The 27,262-nt window shown below is 38.3% G+C and overlaps 1 protein-coding gene across 2 annotated transcripts; it reads right to left on the reverse strand.

Moving 5' to 3' along the window:
* Nudt9 (nudix (nucleoside diphosphate linked moiety X)-type motif 9) lies at positions 1-27,262 on the reverse strand. Of its 2 annotated transcripts, none has more exons than XM_013029861.1 (8): positions 27,160-27,262; positions 13,549-13,788; positions 12,483-12,578; positions 10,076-10,162; positions 7,780-7,891; positions 5,886-6,032; positions 4,190-4,274; positions 1-492 (listed from the first exon to the last, which is right to left on the reverse strand). In XM_013029861.1, exons 2-8 carry the CDS (start codon positions 13,743-13,745, stop codon positions 326-328), a joined length of 891 nt encoding a protein of 296 aa, XP_012885315.1. In that variant the 5' UTR covers positions 13,746-13,788; positions 27,160-27,262; the 3' UTR covers positions 1-325. The 2 variants fall into 2 exon arrangements, with proteins under 2 accessions (XP_012885315.1, XP_012885313.1); XM_013029859.1 differs by lacking the exon at positions 27,160-27,262 and adding an exon at positions 24,248-24,607.

Raw genomic sequence — 27,262 nt, forward strand, 5'->3', positions numbered from 1 at the left:
TACATGTCTATATTTTTATTCTCAATACAATTCTTCAAAAAAAAAAGGTTATTTAAATTTAATATAAGCCATGCTTAAATTTAGAATACTTGTAAAATATGACAATTTTTAAACTTTTTTACAAGAAAGTTTACAATTCCATGTTCAATTTCAACATACTTGCTCATTTTATTCTGATGCAAAATCTTCTATATACAAACATTCTGAAAGAGAATAAAATAATTTCCAAATGACCTTTTTATAGTATGGTTTCTGTGTACTTCCTTCTTCTCAGCACAGGTCTTCGGTGGCCTTTGGCTTACACTGAGACCAGCAATAGTCCATGTTAGTCAGTTTCAGAGTCTTCACTCCAGTGTGCATCTCGTTTCTCTGCCACAAGTTTGATGAAGTGAGAGTGGCTGGCATAAAGCTTGAGTTTATCACTAATGTCCACCCATTTCACTTTTCCAGCATCATCTCCAGCTTCTAGATTAAGATTATCCATTATCTCACCTGGTCATCAAATTAAAAATACACACACACACACAAAAAGGAATTTATTTATCCATATTATCAGCATAATTCTCTATCTTCAACTGTTCTTACTATAAACTTAAATCATAAGCTAGGTACTCATGGCTCATACATATCATCCTAGCTATATCTTAGCTGAGATATGAGGATCATGGTTCAAAGCCAGCCCTAGCAGGAAAATCCCTAAAACTCTTATCTTCAATTAACTACCAAAAGCTGGAAATGGAGCTGTGTTTCAAGCAGTAGAGTGCTGCCCTTGAGTACAAAGGCTGAGAGACAGTGGCCAGGCCCTGAGTTCAAGTCCCAGGGATGGTATCAAAAATAGACAAACAAACTTAAATCAGCACTATATTAGTAGTTAAGGAAATTAGAAAACAAAACATTCCAAATGCCTGAGTTCAACTAATTTCCCAAATATTAGGTGGAGGTTCCAAAAAGAAAACTGTTCCTTTAGCTGGCTCAAGCTTGTAATCTTCACTACTCAGAAATCAGAGATCAAGATCAGGGATCTAAGACAGCCCAGGTAAAAAAGTTTGAGAGACTCATCTCCACTAATGGCTGGGTACCGTGACATGTAGCTTTATCCCAGCTATAAGAGAAGCACACAGCTGGGTGCAGTGTTGCACACTGTCATCTCTAGCAATAGGGTAGCACAAGTAGGAGAATTGCAGCCCAGGCAGGCTCTGGCAAAAAGTGAGACTCTACCTTAAAAATAACACAAAAAGGAGGTTGGAGATATAGTTCCAATCGTAGAGTAGCTGCCTAGCAAGCAAAGGTTCTAAGTTCAATCTCCAGTATGGCCAAATTTTTTTTAAAAAAAGGAAAATTTTTAAAAGGGGGATTATTCCTTTTCTTGTCTGTGATAATTTAAGATTTTTAAATTTGTGTAAACTAGTTGTACAGGAGGATTTTATTGTGCCATTTCCATATCTTCATACAATGTACCCTTATCACCCTTCCCCCCTCTATCACTCTAAAGCCCCTGGCCTCTATTCCTAAAACACGTTCAACAAGTTTCATTGTTCTATTTTCTCTCTCTCTCTCTTTTTTTTTGTTGGTTATTGGGCCTGAACTCTGGGCCTGGGTGCTGTACCTGAGCTCCTCAGCTCAAAGCAAGCACTCTTAACACTTGAGCCACAGAGCCACTTCTGGCTTTTCTATTTATGTGGTGCTGAGGAATTGAACCCAGGGCCTCATGCATGCTAGGCAAGCACTCTACCATTGAGCCAACTTCCCAGCCCATTGTTCTATTTTCATATATGCACGTAAAGTACTTCAACCATATTTATCCATATTTACTCTCTCCATTCAAGCCTTCTACCTCCCTCTCATTCATTTTTAAGTATTAATTGTACCAAAGGATTTCACCATGGCATTTAGCACATACATATATTTTTTTTATTGAAATAACCCTTTCAATTATTCTTAAAAACAAAACAAAACAAAAAAAGAGTGTGGGGAGGATAAGGGAGAGAGACATCAGGCAAAGTGGTTCAAATCTGTTACCTACTTGGGATGCAGTGGTCAAGGGTAGGACATTCAAAGCCAGTCCAAGTAGAAAAGAAGTTTGAGCGACTCCATCACAACCAATGGCTTGAATACAGGTAGCATATACCTATCATCCTTAGTGTCATGGAGTAGCACAAGCAAGAGGATTACAGCCCAGGATGAACCAGGCATTCAGTGATATTTTACCTTGAAAATAACCAGGGTCTATGTCTATTGTCATGTAACTGCAACATACAGCCATCAATGGAAAGAGAGAAGTGAAAAGTAAATCTAAACCCAAATAGTTAACTGTTGGATTTTGTAAATAACAACTTCCTCTAAAATCATGTTTTACCAGAATTAACAGTTTTCCACTCATGTCTGTGGGCACTTAATTCTATTATACAAATATTATACAAAATTTTTAGCAGTTTAGATTGGTGTAATCTGACATGTAGAGTTCAAGAGTCACCTCTGTCATCATCACATGAAAAAAGCTAAACTAAAAATTAACAGTTCTTAGATCTCAGAGAACTGAGGTTAGGGGCACCCTGCCAGCCCTCACTGGAGAAAAATTCTCTCTGGCTTCCAGCAGGGTGAAGAGAAAGTAATAATTTTGAAACACATCTAAAGTACACTGCCCTCATGTACAATTTTTTTATAAAGGCCTAGATTACTGGGAGGAGGGAAATACCAACTGCAGGCCAACTAACCTGGGTGATCTGAGGCAGAAAGAAGGAGAAGGAAAGCTGAGAAGCACTTGTGGAGGCTGCAGCTCAGGAGCACAGACAAGCTCAGGGAAAGAAAGTCATAGGATCCTCCTAGGGTTCCCCTATCCTAAACCTTACAGTAAAGGAAGATACTACTGAGAGAGGAGCATATCTCAGACCTGATTAAGGAGTCTGGAGAGAAAAACAAGGGCATGGCTGGGAATGTGGCTTAGTGGCAGAGTGCTTGCCCAGAATGCAAGAGGCCCTGGAATTGACTCCTTGGTATCACATAACAAAAACAAAAACAAAACAAAACAAAGACATCTGTCAGGTGCCTGTGGCTCCCACCTGTAAATCTAGCTACTCAGAAGACTGAAATATGAAGATCACAGTTCAAAGACAAGCTGGGCAATAAAGTCCATGAGACTTTTCTCTCCAATTAACCAGAAAAAAGCTAGAAGCAGACTTATGTTACTCAAGCCTTGAGTGAAAAAACTCAGAGACAGTACATAGGCTCTGGGGTTCAAGCTCCAATACCAGCATGTGTGCATGTGTGAGTCTGCATGTGCACATCCACATGAGCGCACATGCACATGCACACACAGACACCAGAGTAAATTTTAGCTTTTGATACCTGTGGCTATAGTAAGCAAATACAGCATAACTAGCCAGATAAACATATAACCTTACACTACTTACACTAAGGCCTACTTGCCTTAAATCTTGTCCAACTTCCAAAATAAACTGCAAGGTACACTAAAAGGCAAAACTAAACAGTCTAGAGACAAAGCCAAGCAACAGAATCAAACTCAGATATGCCAAACATCTTGGAATTAGAAGTACAGCTTTTTTTCTTTAATTTTTAGAAAGAGAAAAGACATGGGGTAAAAACAATAAACAACTCATAAACTAATCAACTTCTGAAGGATCAGTTTTTAAACCTCAAAATAACAAATATGTCAGCAGTTTTGTACAATTCACTCTAAACTACATTTACATATTTCTCTTAAGTTCTCAGTCCTAGAAGGATGAACTGTTTCAGCATTAGAGGTGTTGTATAAAAATAACAAACAACTTTGCTCCCATAAAATTCTATCCTAAAATCAGTAGCTCTTGGTCTACATATGGTTGTGCTCCAGTATGGTGGCTGAACCTGATTCTCTAATCCAAACAATATAGTAAATGTGAGTATAAAATTACCTGTCTCAGCTGGGCACACGCCTGTAATCCTAGCTATTCAAGAGGCTGAGATCTGAAGATCCCAGTTCAACACCAGCCTAGGCAGGAAAATCTGAGATTCTAATCTCCAATAAATTACTCAGAAAAAGACAGAATTGGTACTGTGGCCCAAGTGGTAGAGCATTAACCTTGAGCACCAAGAGGCTCAAGAACAGAGTCCAAATTCCTAAATTCAAGCCCCAGGACTGGCAATAAATATATACACACATACATACATACATATATGCATGCATACATACCTGTCTCATCATGGTAGTTTACAGCTTCTGTTTCCATCCATGCATTATCAGTGTTTCGAGGATCATCAACATATCCCTTATATATCTATTTTTTAAAAGAGAAAGACAAAAAAAAAAGTCTAGGGTGAAACAGGAATAGGCAGAACAAAAGCATGTTACCTTCATCAGATTCAGGAACATAAACATGAACATACTTAACAATGCAGACTATTATGCTTTAAAATGTTAAGATAAACCTGCGTTCGATAGCTCATCCCTATAGTCCCAGCTACTTGGGATGAGAGGGATCAGGATGACAGCTGTTGAATACCAGCCTGGGAAAAGAGTTAGTGAAATCCTATCTCAACCAACAACCCAGGCATGGTAATTTATATCGGTAATCCCAGCTACTCAGGAGGCATAAGTAGTAGACTGTGTAATCTAAGACCAGAATTGGTCAAAAATACAAGATCCTAATTGGATAAAATTCTGAAAAAAGGGCGGGGGGGAATGGAGCTGGCGCATGGCTCATGTGGAAGGGCTCTGGCTTAGTAAATGCAAGGCCCAGAGTTCAAAACTTGGTGCCACCAAAGAACAAAAAAATGTAGGACTGGCATGTGGCTTCAAACCTTCTTAGAAAAAGAAATGTAACTATCATGGAGCCTTCAGCATCGCTTCTATATACTTGTTTACATTCCTGCAGGGTAATATTCTCTTTTGAAGCAATTTTAAAATTCACTAAATTCATTACTTTTAAATTTCAAAACTTGAGAGAGATTGGGGGGGCATAGCTCAGTAAAAGAATATGTACTAAGGGCTGGGAAGGTGGCTCAGTGGTAGAGTGCTTGCCTTGCATGCCTAGGCCCTGGGTTCGATTCCCCAGCACCACATAAGCAATAAGAAAAAAGCCGGAAGTGGCGCTATGGCTCAAGTGGTAGAGCGCTAGCCTTGAGCTGAAGAGCTGGGGGACAGCGCCCAGGCCCAGAGTTCAGGCCTCATGACCGGATCCAAAAAAAAAAAGAATATGTACTAAGCATGTAGGGGCTCCTAAATTCAATCACCAGCAATAAAAAGAGTATTTGAGAACAGTTAGATTTGCACATTTTCTAAAAATGTTTGATTATTTAAGCATTTTTGTTTTAATGTAGATTATTCTAATTAATAAAGGGGATCTATAAATAAAACTAAATAGTGAAATTTAAGCAATTAATATATAAAAGGATTTGGATGCAGTCATCTAATACAAATGTGACCTAAAATATGTGGAAACGTAACTTGTAAGGCATTTTCTTAATTACAAACTATATAGACAATACAGACATGATACCACAACAGACACCAACCAGAAAAAAATCTTTATATAATTTAAAATATAAATGTTTCAGAGAGGTTTATGTAAACGAAAACAAGATTTTCCTGTTGGATAGATCCTCACCAAGTAAAAAATAGCTTTTCTGTCATATTAGCTCATACCTAAAGAAATACTGAGGAAAAAAGGAAAAAAATAATAAAGTTGGTCTACAATTGGGCTATAAATTCAAGGCAAATCTATTTATAATAGTGATCTCTCTATATCTTGAGTTGCTTTTATGAATATTTATCTCAAATATACAAGAAGTCTATTTTATTCAGAGAAGGTTCCAGGTGAATTTGAAGTCTATTTTCATTAATTTATAGGACTATTATTTAGTTCCCTCCTGGAACCATCATTTCTTACCACTAATTGTTCTTGGTTGAAGAGTTTGTGCAATTGTTCTTCTATTTCCCTCTTTTCAGCACTGGATTTCTGTAAGGAATTGAGAGCTTCCTCACCAAATTCTCTTTTCAATGTGGCACTTATCTTCTCTCCTGGATCTACCATTCCCTGAAGTCAAATTAAAAAAAAAAAAAAAAAGTTTTGTCAAATTGCAAAAAAAAAAAACAAAAAAAATTCAATACATACCCTACAAAATTAAGAAAAGTGAGGGAAAGGGTGGATGGGGAGGGATGGGTAAGAATATTGAAAGGGGTGACATTGATCAAAACAAACCGTATACATAAAGGGCTTTATTGAATGGCAACTTGACTGTACAACTACTTAAAAGATAATAAATATATATGTACATATATATTTAATTTTAAGTGAGTAGATGTCCAGGCACTGGTGACTCATGCTTGTAATCCTAGCTACTCAGGAGGCTGAAATCTGAGGATCACAATTACAAGCTGGCCTGGGAAGGAATTTCCATGAAACTCTTATCTTCAATTAACCACCAATTAAAAAAAAGAGCCAGAAGCAGAGCTAAGGTTCAAGTGGTAGAGTACTAGCCATGAGCATAAAAGCTCAGAGATAGCACCAGGCCCTGAGTTCAAGCCCCAGGTCTAGTATAGAAATGTAAAGATTAAAAAATTAATAAGCTGTGATTCACTGCACAAGTATTGACTGAGTGGCAAGTATATATTTCTAATCCTATCTGCCCATAATAGTCACCCCTATTCCTCCATGTCAGCACTTACTAGTATCTTTGTCCAAAATGCTTATTCCCAGGTACGTACACAATTCACTTATTCACTTCCTTCAGACATTTATTCAAATGACACCTGCTCTATGAGGACTATTCTAACTGTACTATCTCAAATATAAGATCTCAAGAAGTTCTTATTCTTCTATCTTGCTTTTTTTCTTAATAGTTATAACTTTAAAGCATAAAAAATATTTACACTATTTATCTTATATGCTTTTCACTGGAATATTAGCATTGAATGATTGTTATTCTGCTGTTTACTCAATTACTAAAATACTAGCTGACAAAGGGTAGATTCTCAAGTTACACTGAGCAGATGACTAACACAAAATTGTATCACAGCAAGTTGTCCTTCCTGATCAGAATTTCAAATGACAATAAAAATATAAAAGCTTATGATGAAATCATTGTTTTGCTATTGCACTCAGCATGAGTGAAATTTGATGATCTGTCCTATATTAATTTGCCTAAAGCTTTATTCTTGCAGACAGCAGCACCCTCATAGCAAACCATCTCATTTCACAATAAGGCATCAAATATAAAATATGCAACCCCACTTATTATAAATGATTTAAAAGGTCACTTCAAATATTTCACCAGCATGCATTCAAACTGTAGGCTAATAAAGTGCTCCTCATGGTGACATGGAAAACTGTAAAAGTATAAGAAGCAAGTATAAAAGCTATTGTTCTGATTACCTCTCAACTTATCAAAATTTATCAAATAACACTAATAAGAGTTTTATTTGAGTTGGAACTAGGGTTGGGATAGGCCAACTTTAATGAGTGCCTACTACATGCTAGACACCTAAATGCTATCTGTGAGGTATGCATGATTCTATTAGAAGATCCTGACCTCCAAATCACCCACTTGCAAACAGAAAGACCAGAACACAAGACTAGCAGTAATTACTAAGTCCATCTTCTTCTCTAAAGATATTACAATGACACCAATGCTAAACTTGTTCCTGGTAGTGACAGAATACCATTGTTCCTGGTAGTGACAGAATACCATTGCAGTGGGGAAAAATGGAGTAAGGTCCACCCTAGAGAAAATGAAGTAGCTAAAAGAATTTAAACATTAATTTGACCAAATTGTAATGCTCACTCCTGGGATTGCCCATTCTCCACAGTCTTTCCTTTTTATGGCAACAAACTGTAAGATGTTCTTCCCAGAAACAGGGTGGGAGATTTTATTTCCACTGCTATCTCTTTTCCACCTGTGAACAGAACAAAAAACCACAAATGACTTAAAACAGACTGAGTTTCTATCTCAAGCCTGAAAAAAAAAACTATAAAGAGATTCTTTCCTTTTTTTTTTTTCAATTGTGAAAATACCGTACAGAGGGATTACAATTACATGGGCAAGATAATGAGTACATTTCTTATCAAGCATTGTAGCCTCCTCCTTTGTTTCCCCTTCCCATCCCTTCTCATCTCCCAGCCCCCAACCCTCCCCTGGATTATTTTCTTAATAACTGATTACATATCAATTTTTCTCAAATCAACTAGTTTTGAAAAAAAAAACAGAACAAAAAACAGCATTGTACATTTGCACTTTTTATAACAGATACTATATTCTCCATAATGAAAATTCAGGATATAAACAGTTTTTAATATTTAAAATGTTACCCAAAAAAGGTTAAGGACAAAATGCAAAGCAAAGACTGAAAGAATTAAGGAAAAAAAAATCAAAGGGGCTGGGCGCCAGTGGCTCATGCACCTATAGGCCTAGCTACTCAGGAAGCTGAAATCTGAGGATCATAGTTCCAAGCCAGCCCATGAGACTCTTATCTCCAATTAACTACCAGAAAACCAGAACCAGCGCTATGATTTAAGTGGTAGAGTGCTTGCCCTGAGCTGAAGAGCTCAGAGACAGGACCCAGGCCCAGAGTTCAAGCCCCACGACCAACAACAACAACAAAAAATCCAAGGACCCTTTTTAGAACTTACACATAGTAAAAACAAAAAACAAACAAACAAAATCTAGTAACTTTTGCACTTAGCAGTTCACCAAGTATACTGAACAACAGCTTGTATGACACTGTTTTAGCAGGTATAAAAGGTAGTTTTCAAGCCAGATGCTGGTGGTTCATGCCTATAATCTTAGCTACTGAAGATGCTAAAGTCTGAGGATCAAATTCAAAGCCAGCCCTAGCTCTTTTTCTTGTTTTTGTTTGTTTTGGTGTTACTACTCAGTGCCTGGGTGCTGTCCATTTGTTTTTTCTGCTCAAGGCTGACAATCTGCCACTTGAACCACAGTTCTACTAATGGCACTGAAAGATTCCTGTTTCCTAGTGATATCATAACACCTTACTCTCATTTAGTAATGTTGGTATAAGCAAACTTACTCTACTGCCAGTCTTATAAAAACACAACACATAACAAGTATGTATAGTATATAACTGCTTGATAATGTATAACAACTGTTTTACTGGTTTATATAGTTACTATTTTTTTTATTGTTCAGTTAAAATGTACTCCCTCTATTTCAAAAGCCTTTACTGTAGAATTAGAATGCCATGCATCTCCAGCAGCAGCTACATATATCTTGTGTATACAGTGCCTCCTGATGACACCCTGAGACCATGTGGAGATGACTAGCCTACACCTCCTAATTTGGTGAAAATACTGTCTATGCTATTCACACAATGACAAAACCATCTAATGATGTTTCTTAGATCATGTTTCTATTGCCAAGAACACATGACTATACTATGATGTTTTCGTATTTCAAGATTTCCATCTTATAAATGAGCCAGAGCTTTTCGGGGAGGTGGGTTTTTTGTTGGGGGGGGGGAGGTCTGGTCATGAGGCCTGAACTCTGGGCCTGGGCGCCGACCCTCAGCTCTTCAGCTCAAGGCTAGCACTCTACCACTTGAGCCACAGCACCACTTCTGGCTTTTTTCTTTTTGCTTATGGGGTGCTGAGGAATCAAACCCAGGGCCTCATGCATGCAAGGCAAGCGCTCTACCACTGAGCCACCTTCCCAGCCCCGGGCCAGAGCTTTTCAATGAAAGGGAATCAAATCTTTGAATTCTTACTGTTTTTTTTTAGTGTCCTTTAAAATGCTTATACATCACTGAAAACAAAACAATGCTTGATAAATATCGGATGAGTTAACTGTGGGTAATATTTAATTTATTCCTACAACACTAACCTAATTTTTCACATACATTATTGTAATTTTTCAGTCTCTTGAAAGTCATTTATGTGACTATATATGTATACATGTATGCATGTGAATATATATAAATACAAACACATACATGTGTATATATACACAAACACATAGGCATACATAGACACATGTATATACATCTATACGTACACAAATGTAGCTACAGTCTATTTTTCTGATCACTTAGCTATTTGCTCCTAAAATGTTTTATTTGGGTTCATACCTGGTTATAATGGGATCTGCAGCATGATTTGGACCCCATCTCCCCAAAAGCCCCCGGCCAACCAATCCTGTGCGCCCTGCAGGATTTCTGTGGAAAAAGAAAGAAAGCTGTAAAGTCAACGGAATGTGGTCAGTAAGCAATATCACATATCCGACACTGCAATCTTAAACCTCATTACACTGTTACTATTACTTAATTTTTCTTTTGTTCATGTTTTAAACTTTGGACTTGAGCCACAAGAAAGATCTGATTTCCAAAGTAGTTACACAATGTTTTCTTATTTATCCTAAACACAAACTTGAAACTTACCAGACTCTTCTAATGCTCTTTACCTTATCTAATAAGACTTCATTATTTCAGAATCCTAAACCATTCTTGTTAAAGTAGTTTGTTACATATTTAATTTCCTCAATGAGTTCACAGATTTTTGCAGCATATTAGTTAAATTTCATAGATTTCACATTTCCAAATTTAATTTTATAAAAACACTTATTTACTTTTAAGCCATATACACTAATCACTATTGATGCCACACATTATTACTTAATATTCCTAAATGTGCAATTTTTAATGCTCTAATAAAATGCCCTATTCTATAATCTTATCTCTTTATAATCCTATTTTTTGTCTTCCCACTATGTAATTTCCAGTCATCTCTTTTCATTATACATCCCCATTATACATGCTCTTATGACTGCATTTTTATATTGCTTTTACTAGACTCATAAATATTTCAGCAAGACTTGCAAATAAACAGAAATACAAGAAACTTGGCCAGCTGACAATAACTCTTTTCAAATAGAGAAAATGTTAGTTTTCAATAGATGACCAAGTCTTATGATCTGTAAATCAGAAACTAAACTAGAAATATAGACTACTATTGCCTAAGAAGCAGAAAAGGTTGCTTACAAAGACAGAAATGAAGCCAATAGAGTAAGAGAAAAGAAGAGGCATGACAAAATAATCCTGATAGATTTCCAATTATATCTTTTCCTAAAGAGAGCTGCTTTTCTAACACAGGCTTTGTACCTATCCTTTTATATACATATACATTCATATATTTTACCCAGAAAAGAATGTAAGGACTAAGTTACATCCAAGAGTTTGACTTGAAGGACTCAATAACATAGAAGGGTATATAACAACAAAGAAAGAACTAAGCAAATGTGAAAGATTGGGTTGAAATCAGAACACTATCATTTCCTTGTCCTAGAAGAACTAAGAACACAGACTCTGCAGCATCTTTACAAGGCATAATCACAACTGAGCTGCTTCTCTATATATAGAGTCATGGTAATTTTTTATCTTTTAGTATTTTATTATTAAATAATATTACTAATCTATTTTTTTATCTTTTCAACCTATCTCCCTCATTGTTATGTCGTCTTACAAGAAATAAGCAAAGTTTAAAGATGTACAGAAAATGACTTGAATATTGAGGGTAGATGGGTTAAGATAAGGTCTTGCTATATAGCCTTGGTTGGCCTCTAACTCACAATATTCCTGCCTCAGTCTCCCAAGCACTCGAATATATCCTACCACATACATATCATACATATACCATACACATACCATACATATATCCTACCATACGCAACAGAAAAGAATCATTTTTTAAAGTATACAAACAGGATTGGGAGCTGGGTGACACTGGCTCATGCCTATATTCCTAACTATTCAGGAAGCTGGGATCTGAAGATCATAGTCCGGTCTGTTCAGGAAACTCTGTGAGTAGCTAATCTCCAATTTATCACCCAAAAGCCGAAGTAGAGCTGTCTCAAGGGGTAAAGTGTCAACCTTGAGTGAAAAAGCTAAGAGCAAAATAAAATTTACCTAGTAAAGTTTATGCCAAATGTGCATTGGGTCTTTGGGCCTCACTAATGTAGCTTTTCCACTCCAACACAAATAAATAAATACTAAATAAATAAGGGACAGCACCGAGGTCCTGAGTTCAAGCCTTAGTATTGGCATTAGAAAAAATAATAATAACAGGACTGAGGACGTGGCTTAAGTAATAGACCACCTATCTAGCCAACTGTGAGGCTAGAGTTCAAACTTCATTACTAAAAGATAAATTCTTGGCATTATCTTGTTTAATAAACACCTACTAAAAATATAATGTTCAACTTTTTTATTAATTTATTCAAATAATTATTTAAATTATTTCTACCTTCAAGATGAAATTACAAAACGATGCATTCAAATCCTGCCTCTGCTATTTACTAGCTGTATGCAAAGTGCTTACATTCTTACCTGTAGAGCTAAAAGTAACCACCTAGAGTTCTATGAAGATTTAATGAGTTTACATATATAGTTTCATGTTATATTCAGTGCATTCAATTACATAATAAATATTAACTCATTTTACCTTTTGAAGACCCTTTACTGCTTCTTTTCTAGTACCTACCTAGGTCTTCCATTTTCGATCTCATACAGGCCATTCTGGCTCTTTCTTTCAACATGCCCATCTTTTTCGTTAAACTTGGGAGAAAAGCTACTTTCACTGTAAGAAGAACATCAGTATAAAATTTTAAAAACAATAATAAATCAATTTGTTATTCATAATAAGCACTATCCTTGAAACAGCACATTTTAAGTGTTACTTTTTATTTTCAAATACATATATATTTGAATGTATATAGCTCTCTACCTCTGTCTCTCTCCCTGCCTCATCCTTTACCTATCCATTTTCTATTTTTTTTACACTAATCTAACTTCTCACCATCTTATTCACAGTAATCTGGGAAAGAGTCTGAAAAATATTTTCACTACTTCAAATTCAAGTCTAGCTACATTAGAAAATACCATAAAGGATGTTAGCCTTACTATCTGGGAGACTGAAATCAGCAGAATCAAAGTATAAAGCAAACCCACCCAAAAAGTTTGAGACTGCTTCTCAATCAGTCACTGGGATTGGTTGTGTATACCTGTCATCCAAACTATAGGAAGCTGTGGCTCACATCTGTTATGTCATCTATAGCAAGAGCAAAAAAGGATTTCAGTCTAGACATAGGCCCAGACATAAGACCTTATATCAAAATAATCTGTGCAAAAATAGGACTGGATGTGTGACTCAGCAGCAGGGTACACCTGCCTAGCAAGCATGCATCTCTGAGTTCAAACCCCATTTCCACAAAAACAGCAGCAACAAAAGAGATGTATCATTGATAACTCAATTGTTAACATATGAAAAAAAGCTGTCATAAGCAGTTACTTCAAAACAAACAGCTACTATCTGAACCAAAATAGATTTACTATTAGGAAAGAGCCTCATAAAACCCCCAGAAGAATAAACAAACATGAACCGATTTTGGGAGGGGGTACAGAAAGGAAACAAATGTGGAAAATGAGTTATAACGAAGTCAAGCATAGATAAAAGTGATTTATCAAGTGCTAAAAAGGACAGTTTACAAATGTAATCATAACCTTTTCTAAAAGTCCTATATGTAGCTAATATCAGCTGATTTGCTCACCTGATTTGAGGATCTGCCCACCTCGGTCCAGCCAAGACAGAGACTGCAGTATATTCCACAGGGTTGTAGTCTTGCCACTCAACAACCCAGCCCACTTTCTCATTAGGAACCTGGCTCCGTTCAACTTTAGATCCTGGGTAGGGAGATGTCCGAGCCTTGTTGTGAGAATTCTCTTTGGCATCATTAGAACCAGACATGATGTTGGTGTTAAGATGAAAACAACAGGACAAAAATGGGTTTCTGGGAAGGAAACAAAATTGTTTTGTAGAAAAAACAGAACAGATTAATTAAAGAGTAACTCAAAGACTCAAACACAGTTTTCAATTTCAAAAACTGTTTAAAATCAGAAAATTCACCTATGATGTATATAGCATCACCCAGCTTTGAGGTTTCCAAACCTATTTTTTAGTAATTAAATCTCATTAATGTAGCTACCACATGATTTTAGCTGAGGATAAAAAACACAAGTTCACTTATCTGTTTAGAAGGGGAAATTTGTTTTAAGAACTTAATCATAAAAATAACTGTGGAATAAAATTTTGGGTTTATATGAAGGAATACATTTTTAAAAAGTAAATCTAACAAAAATAAAATGTACAGCAAAAAAAGCATACAAAAATAGGAAAATGAAACTGCATTGTTGTAAAATTCTTACACTGAATATGAAGCAGTTAGTGTAATATCATTTGAAGGCAGACTGATAAATATATATATATATATACACTAACACAAAATTTAAACAGTATGAAATAATTGTATAGTACATTCACACTAGTTACATACACTCAAAATTTTTCATGTCTCTCTTGCCTAAAATATTTAAAATAACATTCCTGATGACCCCTAATAAGACATTTAAAGAAAAGGTGGCTTCCAGGACATGGTAAAGTAATGACAGCTCTTTTCCTTCTCATACCATACTAGTCAATTTGCTCTTATTATTATTATTTTTTTAATTTGGTCAGTCATGGTCTGAACTCTGGGCCTGGGCACTGTCCCTCAGTTCTTCAGCTCCAGGCTAGTGCTCTGCCACTTGAGCCACAGTGCCACTTCCAGCTTGTCTCTGCTTATGTGGTGCTGAGGAATCGAACCCAGGGCCTCATGCATGCAAGGCAAGCATTCTACCCGAGTCACCTTCCTAGGCCCCTCAATTTGCCTTTCTTAGATAAACGGTTGATAGGAAAACACTCACTTGACCATGATGAATAGTGAATTGGATACTGAGACATATACACACAACTCTGTGTGTGTGTGTGTGTGTGTGCGCGCGCGCACGCGCGTGCACTGGTCCTGGGGATTGAACTCAGGGACTTGGCACTGTCCCTGAGCTTTTGTCATCAAGGCTAGCATTCTACCACTTCGAGCCATAGCACCATTTCCAGCTACTGAGTAGTTGGAGATAAGAGTCTCAAGGACTTTCCTGCCAGGGCTAGCTTTGAATCTCAATCATCTCAGCCTGCTGAGTAGCTAGGATTATAGGCATGAGCCACTAACACCCAGCAACAATCATTTCTGACAACTAATGACCCAAATCTGGACATGAGGTTAATATATACCTTACCTTAATGACCCAAATCTGGACATGAGGTTAATATACCTTACAGACTAAATGTCTGTATTCTTAAAACTGGTAAGGTCAGGAAAGTATGCACAGATGGAAGAACTTTCCAGATAAGACAAAAACTAAAGGGACATGTCAACTAAATGCAATCAATAACCTTCAACTGTTTCTTAAACCATAAGAAAAATGTAGACATGGTATGGCAATTGGCAAATTTATACAGGATTCCAAATAAAAGGTGATTTCCTACAAAGCTATGGTCCCAAACATCCACAAAGTCCAAACCATGGCTTCATTTGTGAGTGCCACCATTTAAAGAATTTGAATCAATCCTGCTTAAACAATTCAAAGAAATTAAAGAGGAGTGAGTACTTCCAAACTCATTTTAGGAAGCTAGCATTATCCTGATGCCAAAAGTAAACAAAGATATTACAAGGAAAATACAAACCAATACACTTGATAGTGGTATAAAAAAGACAAACCAGGCATCAGAGCCTTGTAATCCTAGTTACTCAGCACACTGAGATCTCAAGGATCAAAATTCAAACCCAGCCCAGGCAGAAAAGTCTGTAGGACTTCATCTCCACAAGAAACAGCAAAAAGCTGTACTGAAGGTGTTCTTGCTATGAGCAAGCAAGTTAAGCAAGCACAAGGCATTGAATGTAAGCCTCTGTGCTGGCAAAGAAAATGAAAAAAAGAAAAAAGAAGAAGAAATACTAACAGAATTCCACAGAACACTAAAAAGATCAGACATCATGACCAAGGGACTTATTGCTGAAATGGAAAGATGGTTCCATATACAAAAATCAGTAAAAATCAACATGCCACAAGACAGAAAAAAAAAACACATAATCAGCTTAATTGATACAGAAAATTCTTTTCACACAGTTTACCCTTTCATGATTAAAAAAATACAATGGAAGAGCTACCTCAACATTACAATAATGACTATAAATGAAAAGCTCAGAGCTAATACTCTGGTAATTAATGAATTAATTTTCTTCTAAGATCAAGAATAAGCCCTTCATTCAATATGGATGAATTGTCCTAGCAGACCAATTAAACAAGGAGAAAAAAGGTCAGAAGTAAAATTATCTCTATCTGCCAATCACACCCTCACAAACACACACACACAAAAAAAAAACGGTCCATGAAAAAAACTGTTATAATAAGTGAATTTAACACATAAAAAGTAGTTAAAGCTGGGCACCAGTGGTTCAAGTATGTAATCCTAGCTACTAAGGAGGCTAAGATCTGAGGACTGGAGTTCAAAGCCAGCCTAGGTAGAAAAATTCCTGTGAGACACTTACCTCCAATTAACCACTCAAAAACTGGAAGTATCGCTGTGGTCCAAAGTGGTAAAGTGCTAGCCTTGAGTAAAAGAGCTTGGGGACAGGGCCCAGGCCCTGAGTTCAAGTCCCATGTCTGACCAAAAAAATTCCACGTAACCAAGAAAGCAAAACTCTTGCACAATGACTACTACATAACATCACTGAAAGAAATAAGACAGCAACAAATACATTCTATTTGTAATGACTGAGGACTTAAGTTAGCAATACTATCTAAAGTGATGAGCTACAGATGCAATGTAAGCACTACTTGTTTTTTCTAAAACTAGAAAACTATATCCAAAGTTCCTTATGGAATCTCAAAGAAGCTCAAATAGTCGGAATTAGCTTAAAAAAGAAAAGAACAAAGTTTAAGGTCTTATTCTTCCTGATATAAACATATACTATAAAGCTAGGATGATGTTTCCATAAATATGGAATAGAGACCAGACATAAACCCTCCCAGCTAAGGCCAAATGTTTTCAAAAACGGTGCAAAGATCATTCAATGAGGAAATGTCAGTCTTTCCAACAAATGATAGTGGGAAAACATTATTTGCATGTAAGGAGAACCTTCCCCTAATCTTACACCATTACCTTATACCTCATATAGAGTAGCTAAGATTGAATGAAGGCTGGAGGTATGGCTTAGTTGTCAAGTACTTTCTAGCAGATGTGAGGTTCTATGTTCAACACACAGCAGCCCAAGAGACAAGTAAAAAAAAATAAATAAATAAAAACATAATCTAAATATGGGAATTAAACTGATAAAACTCTTACACTGGAAACCTTCATAATATTTGATCTGGCAATAATGTCTTAAATATCACACTCAAAGCATAAGAAACAAAAAACAGGTAAATTACATACCAAAATATTTAAAACGTCTCTATATCAAGGACACAAGGTCATGAAAGCATGAAAAGAGGAGCCGGGCGCCGGTGGCTCACGCCTGTAATCCTAGCTACTCAGGAGGCTGAGATCTGAGGATCGCAGTTCAAAGCCAGCCCGGGCAGGAGAGACCGTGAGACTCCTATCTCCAATAAACCACCAGAAAACCAGAAGTGGCGCTGTAGCTCAAGTGGTAGAGCGTTCGCCTTGAGCTGAAGAGCTGAGGAACAGCGCCCAGGCCCAGAGTTCAGGCCCCATGACCAACAACAACAAAAAAAAAGCAATATGGAAAGCATGAAAAGAAACCCATGAAATGGGAAAAAATGCAAATCATCTATAAGGCATTGGTTAATATTCAGAACACATGAAGAACCCCTACAACTCATCAAGAGAATCCAGTTACAAAATGGACAAAAAATGTTAGATGTTTCTCCAAAGAAGATATATATTGCCAACAAACACATGAATAGATACAACATCACTAATGATTAGAAAAATAAAGTCAAAACCATAATATCACTTCGCAACCATAGGAAAAACATTATGAAAAAAGATACAAAGAAGGAACAAATGTGGATGAAACTTCTTGCTACTGAAAATAGTATCAGGTGATTTTACATTCATATGATTAAAAAAAGCAAGTTACAGAAGTATATGCAATTTTCATTTTTATAAAACAATTATTTTGTTTGAGAGAGTAAAAATGAGTTGTCTATTACTGCTATCACAAATTATCATAAACTCTGTGCCATAAAACAATATGTTGTATATCTTAATATTTCTGTACAATTCCAACATAAAACTTGCTGGGCTAAAGCTTACTTCATCAGCAAAGCTACCACCTATATGAAGAGTTCAGAGGGTCGTGGCTCCTACTCTTTAGACGCAAAGCCACCTATTAAGAAGTAGGTGACTACTTCTTAATAGTCTTTTTCAGACCAGAGCTGAAACATTTTTCCCATTTTACAAGTTCAATTAGATCAGGTACACATGGATAGTCAAGAGTGATTTCCAAATCATAAAGTCCTTAACCCTAATCATATCTACACAGTCTCTTTTCTCATGTAAGGCAACATTGTGTGTGTGTGTGTTGGAGGGGGGGAAGCAGTTCCTAGGCCTAGGCAACAGTGTGTGTGTGTGTGTGTGTGTGTGTGTTGGAGGGGGGGGAAGCAGTTCCTAGGCCTAGGCAACAGTGTGTGTGTGTGTGTTGGAGGGGGGGGGGAAGCAGTTCCTAGGCCTAGGCACTGTCCCTAAGCTTTTCTGCTCAAGGTTAGGGTTCTACCTACCATTTGAGGAACAGCTCCACTTCCAACTTTTTGGTGGTTAATTGGAGTTTAGACTCTTATGAACTTTACCACCAGAGTTAGCTTCTAACCAAGATCCTCAGATCTCAGGCTCGTGAGCTGGGATTACAGGCATGAGCCATGGCACTCAGCATGGACAATAAATACAAAAAGGTTCCAGGGATTAGGATGTGGTTATCTTGGAGGAGGTGCTGGGAACATTAAATGTCTATGTTATATTCTATGGACATAGGAAAAACTCAAAAAATATATATTAAAATTAAAATTTCCTTATCTTCATATAACCCATATAACGTAAGTTAGAAAATACACTACTGAAATGAGTTGAGGTAGAAGGGAAACAGGAAGAAAAAAGAGCAAGAAAGAAGAGGAAGAGGAAGGATAGAAAAGGAGAATAGAACTAAAAAGGAAAAAGGGTTGGAAGAATAAAAACATTAAAAACAAGGAGAAAGTGAAGCAAATTTTTAAAAGAATTAAGACTATCACATAAGCACCATAATAGGGTTCATGAATGAACAAATTTACACCCTTTGGTCAAATCATATATTCACATCTGTATTGATTTTTCATTTGAAAATTTAAGATTAAAGTTCTTAACTGACATTCAAATATTGCACATCATACATTCTGACTGCTCAACGTTTGTGTACATAGTAAATAATGATGAAAATGTAATCACACACGTGTGCCCAAACTCATAATGGACAAGAGTGTACCCTAATATCAACTATGGGACTCTGACATAACTTGTGGTAAAGGTTCAACAAATGGTATAAATGTACAATTCTACAGGTACATTATATACAGAGAAGTTAATATGTTATTGTAAAGAATTTCTGTATGGAAAATTTCTGTAATTTCCATTCCCTTTTGCTGTGAACTTAAACTGTTGTAAAAAAGAAAGCTTTAAAAAAAAAAAAAAACACCAAGCCAGGCACAGATGGCTCACACCTGTAATACTACCTATTCAGGCGGCTAAGACCTGAGGGATCTTGGTTCCAAGCCAGCTCAGGCAGGAAAGCCCATGATACCTTACCTACAATAAACTCCACAAGTGGAGCTGTGGCTCAAATGGTAAAGTGCTTGAGCTCAGGGACAGCACCCAGACCAAGATCAAGCCCCCTAAATGGAGGGTGGGGAAGGGGGGGATCATGTAGCCAGACCTGGTGGCTCATGCCTCTAGAACCCTAACTACTCAAGAGGTTGAGATCTGAGGATCAGTTTGAAGCCAACCAGGACAGAAAAGTCTGTGACACTCCTACTTCTAATTAATCAGCAAAATACTGGAAATAGAGATGTAATTCAAGTGGTACAGCACCAGCCTTGCCATTGAAAAAGCCAAGTGAGAGAACGAGGCCCCCAGTTCAAGTCCCAGTACCAATATACACAATAAACAAACATTTTTTTTGGGGGGGGGGCTGGTCGTGGAGCCTGAACTCTGGGCCTGGGCGCTGTCTCTCAGCTCTTCAGCTCAAGGCTAGTGCTCTACCACTTGAGCCACAGCACCACTTCTGGCTTTTTTCTTTTTGCTTATGTGGTGCTAAGGAATCGAACCCAGGGCCTCAGGCAGGCAAGGCATGCGCTCCACCACTGAGCCATCTTCCCCGCCCCATAAACAAACATTTTTAAACACTCTTAGAGTTAAGAGCCAGTGGCTCATACCTGTAATCCTAGCTATCAGGAGACTGAGATCTGAGAATTGTGCTTCAAAGCCAGCACCAGCAGAAAAGTACACCAGTCTCTTAACTCTAACTAACCACCAAAAGACTGGAAGTAGATCTATGCCTCAAGTAGCAAAAAAGCCTTGAGCAAAAAAGGCTCACGGATAGCACCCAGATTCTGAGTCCAAACCCTAGGACCAGCATTCACACACACAAAGAAAATGCACTTAAAAAGCAACTATCTATGCTATCAGTGCTTTCCCAACTAATCTAACCCCTCCCAATTCTTGATCTTTTTAATACCACTATAGTTTTGCCTTCAAGAACTATCATAGTTAGAAGCATACAGCCTGTTGGCTTCTTATATGCATATAATAGTGTTCATATCTCCTCATGGCTTGCTAGTTTTTAAAAAAATTTTATTGTCAAGGTAATGTACAGAGGGGTTACAGTTACACACATAGTAAGCAAATTTCTTGACCAACTTGTCATCCTCTCCCTCATTTTCCTCCCACTTTCCCTCCCCCCAAATTGTGCAGTTCATTTCTAACATATTGTCTTGAGTATCACTGTTGCACTGGTTCACCCTTTGTACTTTGTCACCATTTTGTTGTTCCCTAATTACCTTCCCTAATTCAGAGAAACATGTTTACAATACCCGGGGCACCAAAATCAAATACAGGGACAATGGGATAAGCCACAGAGGGAAAACATACACACACACACATTAGAAAAAATAAATTATATAGTATATTTAAAACAACAACAAAGAAAAACCTCTTGTTTTTATGTCTTGGCACTAAGTAACATTTTATTTTCTGGATATACTAGTTTATCCATTCACCTACTGAAGGACATCAGCACTTACATTTGTACAAATGGCTGCTTCTAGGTTCTCATAATTATATATAAAGTTCCTAAAAACATCTGTGTGTAGACTTCTGCATGAACCTAAGTTTTCAAGTCATTTAGGGTCACTACCAAAATGTATGACAACATTGGAGAGGAAATGTCAATTTTTTTTCTTTCCCTTGATTTTTAACTGGTTTCTTTCTTGTGTGTTTATAGCTCTACGCGTAATTAAGCCGTTCTCTTTCATTCACCACACTTACAGGTTTTGAAGTAACTGTTACTTGTTTGTACTCACTCTGTATGGGGAAAATATTAGAATCATCATCTGATCCGTAAGTTATTATCTCCAGAAACTTAACATTTGTGTAAGGTAGAATATTTGACTGTAACTAATTTTATTAGTAAGTGGCAGACTATCAGGCATGGTGGCATACATCTGTAATCTCAGCCCTCGGGCAACTATTAACCAGTTCCTGCCTAACATAAACTACATAGTAAGAAAAAATAATAAATTAGGAAAAGAAGGAGAGAGTGAGGGAAGTCAGAACATTGAGGAAGGAGGAGAAAAGGAGCAAGCATGTGTTACTAAAAGCAAAGTTTAGCTTATAGAGGGAGCCTTTCAATTAGACCAGGAAAAAAATATGTACACAGGAAATTGACTTTTATACTACTCTATCCCAACCAAGCACCAAAACAATTTTTAAGTTTTTTTTTTTTTTTTTACTTTTCCAAATGTCACAAGGAAAAAAAAAAATACTGAACTTTCCACACAGAGAAGTACTAATGTTATGTCCACTGTTCAAGCTAAGAAACCAAAAGGTATCAGATTAAGAATACTTATTGTGGGGCTGGGAAGTTGGCTCGGTGGTAGAGTGCTTGCCTTGCATTCCTGAGGCCCTGGGTTCGATTCCTCAGCACCACATAAGCAAAAAGAAAAAAGCCAGAGGTGGTGCTGTGACTCAAGTGGTAGAGTGCTAGCCTTGAGCTGAAGAGCTGAGGGACAGCGCTCAGGCCCAGAGTTCAAGCCCCATGTCTGGACCAAAAAAAAAAAATACTTATTGTACATAACCTAGGCCTTTTTTTATTGCATTACTGAACAGGAACAAGAAATACATGGGGCCCCACTGGATATTAAATAGGGATAAAATACATGCTGCAAAGTAAAAACCAGTTTTCTACTTAGAAGTAGTAAACTTCTAAGCAATGTATTATTACTTATTTGATCCTCACACTCTTAAGTTTAGGTACTATTAACCTTCTTTTGGAAGAATGTGCATTAAGGCCAAGAGATTAAATAAAGGTCACACAAAGAATCTAAATCCAGGCAAACTGACTCCAAATTCCAGGCTCTCAACATTATGCTATACTATGTCTATGCCATTTTTAGGTCACACAATTTATATGTAAGCAAAGGAATGAAATGTAAAATATTCTCCACCAATGATTGTCCTAAGAGAACTTTTTTTCCTAGAAAAGACATTTGAAAGATTCTAGTCAAATCACAAATACTATGGAGGGCATTGTGGTACATTGCCTATAATCCCAAAACACAGGAGGCTGAAGCAGAAGGATCACAAGATCAATGTAGCTTAGCTACATACAACTTTCCAGGCCAGCTGAAGCTTTTTTTTTTTTTTTCTTGTGCGGGTCCTGGGGCTTAAATTCAGGGCCTGGGGACTGCCCCTCAACTTTTTTGCTCAAGGCTAGTGCTCTCCATGTGAGTCACAGTTCCACTTCTGCTTTTCTGGTGCTTAATTGGAGATAAGAATCTCAACTTTCTTACACAGCTGGGTTTGAACCAAGATCCTGAGATCTCAGCCTCCGGAGTAGCTAGGATTATAGACCTGAGACACTGACATTGGGCTTGAGCTACTTTTTGGTGCTACATTTCTTTTGCCTCTCCCAAGATGCTTTGCAGTATTAATATCAGTTACTTGACACACACAAAAAAAGTTGGCTTAACTTTTGGCTATTTTTCTGTGCAACTACATGAAGTCTCTGGTTCTTCAGATACCTTATTAGCGTTTTCAGCATTAAAATGAAGAGTAACTACCGAGCAGCTTTACATTATGGGGGGTGGGGGGAATAACAAAAATAGCATTCGTAACTTCCAGAGCAGACAGACCTGTTCCTTTCTCTCTCCTAATTTCCACTGAAAGGCAAACACGTACACAAGGAAAACAAATTCACAGTGGCAGAGAGGACACCACTAGTGAATGAGAGGTTTTAACCAATGTTAGCAAGATGGAAGATAGACAGAATAGAAGAAAATAATTTTAAAATACACACCAACGTGTGAGGAAGGGATACCATTTCTACAAGAGAAGTTCTGAAAAACTCAGTGTATGAAGTCAATGGGCATAAAGCTCCTAGGTGGTTACTGACCCAGTCAATAATCTGCCTCCTTCTACACCCTCAAAACTAAGTTGGAATATTTACGTGTACCCCCAAGATAAAGTCAAAAGTTTTTTTTTTTAATTTCATAAAGTCTGGAAAGAAGAGGAGCTCCAGTCCTGTTCACCTACCTGTACCTGCTCTCACACTCCCTCAACTGAAATCTTCCAGTCTAGGCAACCTAGTACCAAGGGCCAACGGTCTACCAGGCTTCCTATATAAAGAGAGCCGTGTGCTTGCTTATATTAACAAGCTGACAAGCATTTCCATTACGCGTGGTAAGTAGTCATCAAAAAGAATATGCCGGCCCAAACCTGGGATACTGAAAACTCTTGTGATCCATAATATTGGTGACTCATAGCCGACCGCAAATTTCAAAATGAGCCAGCCTGAGACTGGTCTCCAAAACAGCCGGCTAAAATGCGGGCTGGAGGCATACTCAAGTGATAGAGCACCTGCTGTGGGTTAAAGTCCCTAAGTTCAAACCCTAGGAGAAAGAGAGGAGGCACAAGGGAGGGGAGGAGGATTGGGGGGGGGGGAGAGGGAGGGAGGCGAAGTCCAGAAAGGCCCTGATCACTGGTTTGATCCTTTCCTCCAAAGGCTGACCTATCTCAGCGCCTTCTGGAAAGCTGGCCTGCGGCTAGGGCTTCCTTTCCCACCCCCCGCCCAAGGCCTCGCGAACGGGAGGCGGCGGTGGGAGCGGGAATACCTGCACGACGGGCTGGGGCGGCACACCGACGACCCGACGGTGGCGGAGGCCAGGGCCACCGAGAGAGACACGGCGGCAACAGCGCTTCCCAGGGGGCGCGCGGCCATCGGCGCCCGGCGCGGGCCGCTCTCTGCCCGCCGCGGCCCGAGCCGGCTCCGGGGATCCGACGGGCACGAGGACCCGGCCGCCCTCCCGGTCCCGGAAGGGACTAGCTGCCTGGTCTAACCGCACCGACGCCGCGAGCCCGCAAAGTAACCGCCCGGCGTTCTCCCAGGCGCGCCGCGGAAGCCCACATCCACAAAGAGCGCCCAGGGCTCGGGCACCCGCAGCCCGAACGCCGGCCACAGGCCCCGGGACGGCTCGGCGCGACGGCGCTTTACGGCCGAGCCGGCCGCAAAACGAAAGTCGCGCAGGCGGAGTGGCGCCTTGCTTTACGGTCGTCCAAACGCGCAGGCGTACTTGGCGAACTTCCCAGTCGGCGCCGACGTACTTGAGACCAGATGGAAGAACTTTCCAAACTGTGCAAGAGTAGAGGCTTGGAAAAAAAAGGGAAAACTCAAAGGGAAGGAATGTGCGAGCTGTCTGCAGGCCCTGGCTTTCTATAACTGGACGTCCTAGACATATCTTGAATAACGTCGTTACAGGAAGAGATAGAAATCAGATCAAATCCATGCATCTTGAGGCGTTTCTCCTCCTTAAAAAAACCCCAAACCAAAAAACCCAGGTCATTCTATGTTGTTGCTAATTTCACGAGGCTTTGCCTGGCTGTGGCCCTGGGAAACCTGTGACATTGTAGGTAAATCGTAAGATAGGCACAGCTTGAATGATAAACTCATAAGGCAAAACTTAATTCTCAGTTGTAGAGTGTCCAAACCAGAGTTTTAGGTTCCAGGACCAAACTCCGGGTGGCCACTCACTCCAACACACTGACTAAAGATGAAAGCGAAAAGTTTATTAAGGCATGATAGGCCAGGCAAGAAAACACTTTAACCCATCTTCAGGGTTCAGACCTGTACCTTAGGCTTAAGTAGAAAAAGAATTGGTGTAAGGTTGAGAGGTATGCAGAATGGATCATTTTCTGATTGCTGGGCTTAGAAGGGGTTCCTGAGAAGTGCCTGCTGTCTGAAGGGATCCCTTTGCTATAAGTAAGAAAACCGTTGTTGCCTGGTGTATGGTCCCTGCTGGGAGGCTCTGCTCTTCTTTTGCTTGGGGGCAGATTCCTTCATCCCTCCCAATAAAGCTATCAGACCTCACTTTCTGGGATTCCAAGATGCATGCAAGGTGAATGGCTCAAAACAAAGACATTTACAAAAATCAGAGACTGAGATGCCAAACTTCTCACCTGCTTTTAATTAATTCAGAGAGTCAGTGCTTTTCAAAAGCAAAAGAATCTTCAGTACCTATTACAAACCCAAGTTGTCTAAAGCTTTCATTTATTACCATTTCATTTACAGATGTTGAAAATGTATAAACTTCAGGTATACAATTTACTGTTTTAACAGTATGACAAGACGTACTCTAAAACTTAATCATCTTACAAGTCAAATTAATCAAATTTTAACAGCCACTATCCTGCAAACTGCAGAACTGTTACAATAACTGTGCAGCTTTCCGCACTGACACGTGCATGCGGCCAGTACTAGTAATGCTTCCACACATTCAAAATCCTGTCTTTGGGATGACCCAAGGATTCCTTAAAATGCCTGAAAAAACAAAGTCGAGACAATTTGCTCTTTTGTTCAGCCAAAACCTGATGGCAGGCAATAATTAGTCCCTTAGCCTTTCTTAGAGCAGTTAGTTTAAAAGACTTACAATGATAAATTCTACCCTTTCAGACAAGTCTACTACAGTTTCTTGGAGGACTGGATAGCCTCTCCTTAGATATGCAAATACCCAGGGAGATAAACTCACAATAAACCCCAGTCCCTGTAAGAGGTGAAGTCTGGCTTCAACTTGCAGCACTGCCTCCAATCACAAACATAGAGCTTTGTCTCTGGGTAAATGCCAATTAAATTCAGATAGCCTAGGCACATCTTAGAACCATTTCTGCCTTTACCTTAGCATAAACATTAAAAACATCTCTAGACAAGATCAGGCATGTTAATTTTTGTGTTTTATAAGAAGCAATTTTCTTATGCTGAAAAGATGTTGAAGTTTGAAACACCATAGTAATCAATATTTTTAAAAAATTGTCCCACTGATAAAAAATTAAAAAAAAATACTCAGGAGACAGGCACCAATGGTTTATATGTGTAATTCTGGCTACTCAGGAAGGTGAGGTCTGAAGATCAAGGTTCAAAGCCAGCCTGATCAGGAAAACCCATGGGACTCTTATCTCCAATAAATTACAAAAAAAAAAAAAAAGCTGAAATTGGAGGTATGGCTCAAGTGATAAAATACTCCCCTTGAGTAAAAAAGAAAGAGCAAGTCCTGAGTTCAAGCTTCAAGACTGGTACAAAAAAAAAAAAATCTAGAGGGGAAAACTGGGAGAATGAAAGGGGCTACATTGTCCAAAAAAGGAAAGTACTCTTTACCTGACTTATGTAACTTTAACTCTCTGTACATCACCTTTGCAATAATAAAATAGTAATACAAATTTAAAAATAAACAGGGACTCCTCTTTAGTTTCTTCTCCAGCTGGAGAATTTCTGCCACTTTCTGGTCGTTATGGCAACAGACCTTCAATAAACCTTTCCTTATCACTTTAGTTTTGCCTTTGTTTGTTGCTGACAGTTCTTTGATAACAATGTATTTTTTTTTTATCAAAGCCAGTAACTCACACCTATATACTTGTACTCTAAGTACTTAGGAGACAGAGAGACCAGAAAGATCATAGAAAGAAATAAGCCTGAGTAGAAAGTTAGCAAAACCCCATGGAAACCAATAAATTAAGCATGATTATTTAAACTCACTTGTGATCCCAGATACTCAGGAGGCTTGATAGTATTAGTCCACCTGGGAAGGTCCCAGTGCCAGTCCCTGTGCCAGCCTTTACATAGGCAAACTATCCACCCG

This window comes from Dipodomys ordii, unplaced genomic scaffold, assembly GCF_000151885.1.
Source record: "Dipodomys ordii isolate 6190 unplaced genomic scaffold, Dord_2.0 Scaffold123, whole genome shotgun sequence".
Classification (NCBI taxonomy): Eukaryota; Metazoa; Chordata; class Mammalia; order Rodentia; family Heteromyidae; genus Dipodomys; species Dipodomys ordii.

What these genes read in the sequence shown, in the direction of transcription:
- Nudt9 (XM_013029859.1), bottom strand. Translation starts at nt 24,354, where the DNA reads ATGGCCGCGCGCCCCCTGGGAAGCGCTGTTGCCGCCGTGTCTCTCTCG. An exon ending in GAGAATGGGCAATCCCAGGA is followed by an intron (nt 6,033 to 7,779) that starts GTGAGCATTACA and finishes ATTTGACTTCAG; the next exon opens with GGAATGGTAGATCCAGGAGA. An exon ending in AAACTACCATGATGAGACAG is followed by an intron (nt 493 to 4,189) that starts GTATGTATGCAT and finishes TTTGATGACCAG; the next exon opens with GTGAGATAATGGATAATCTT.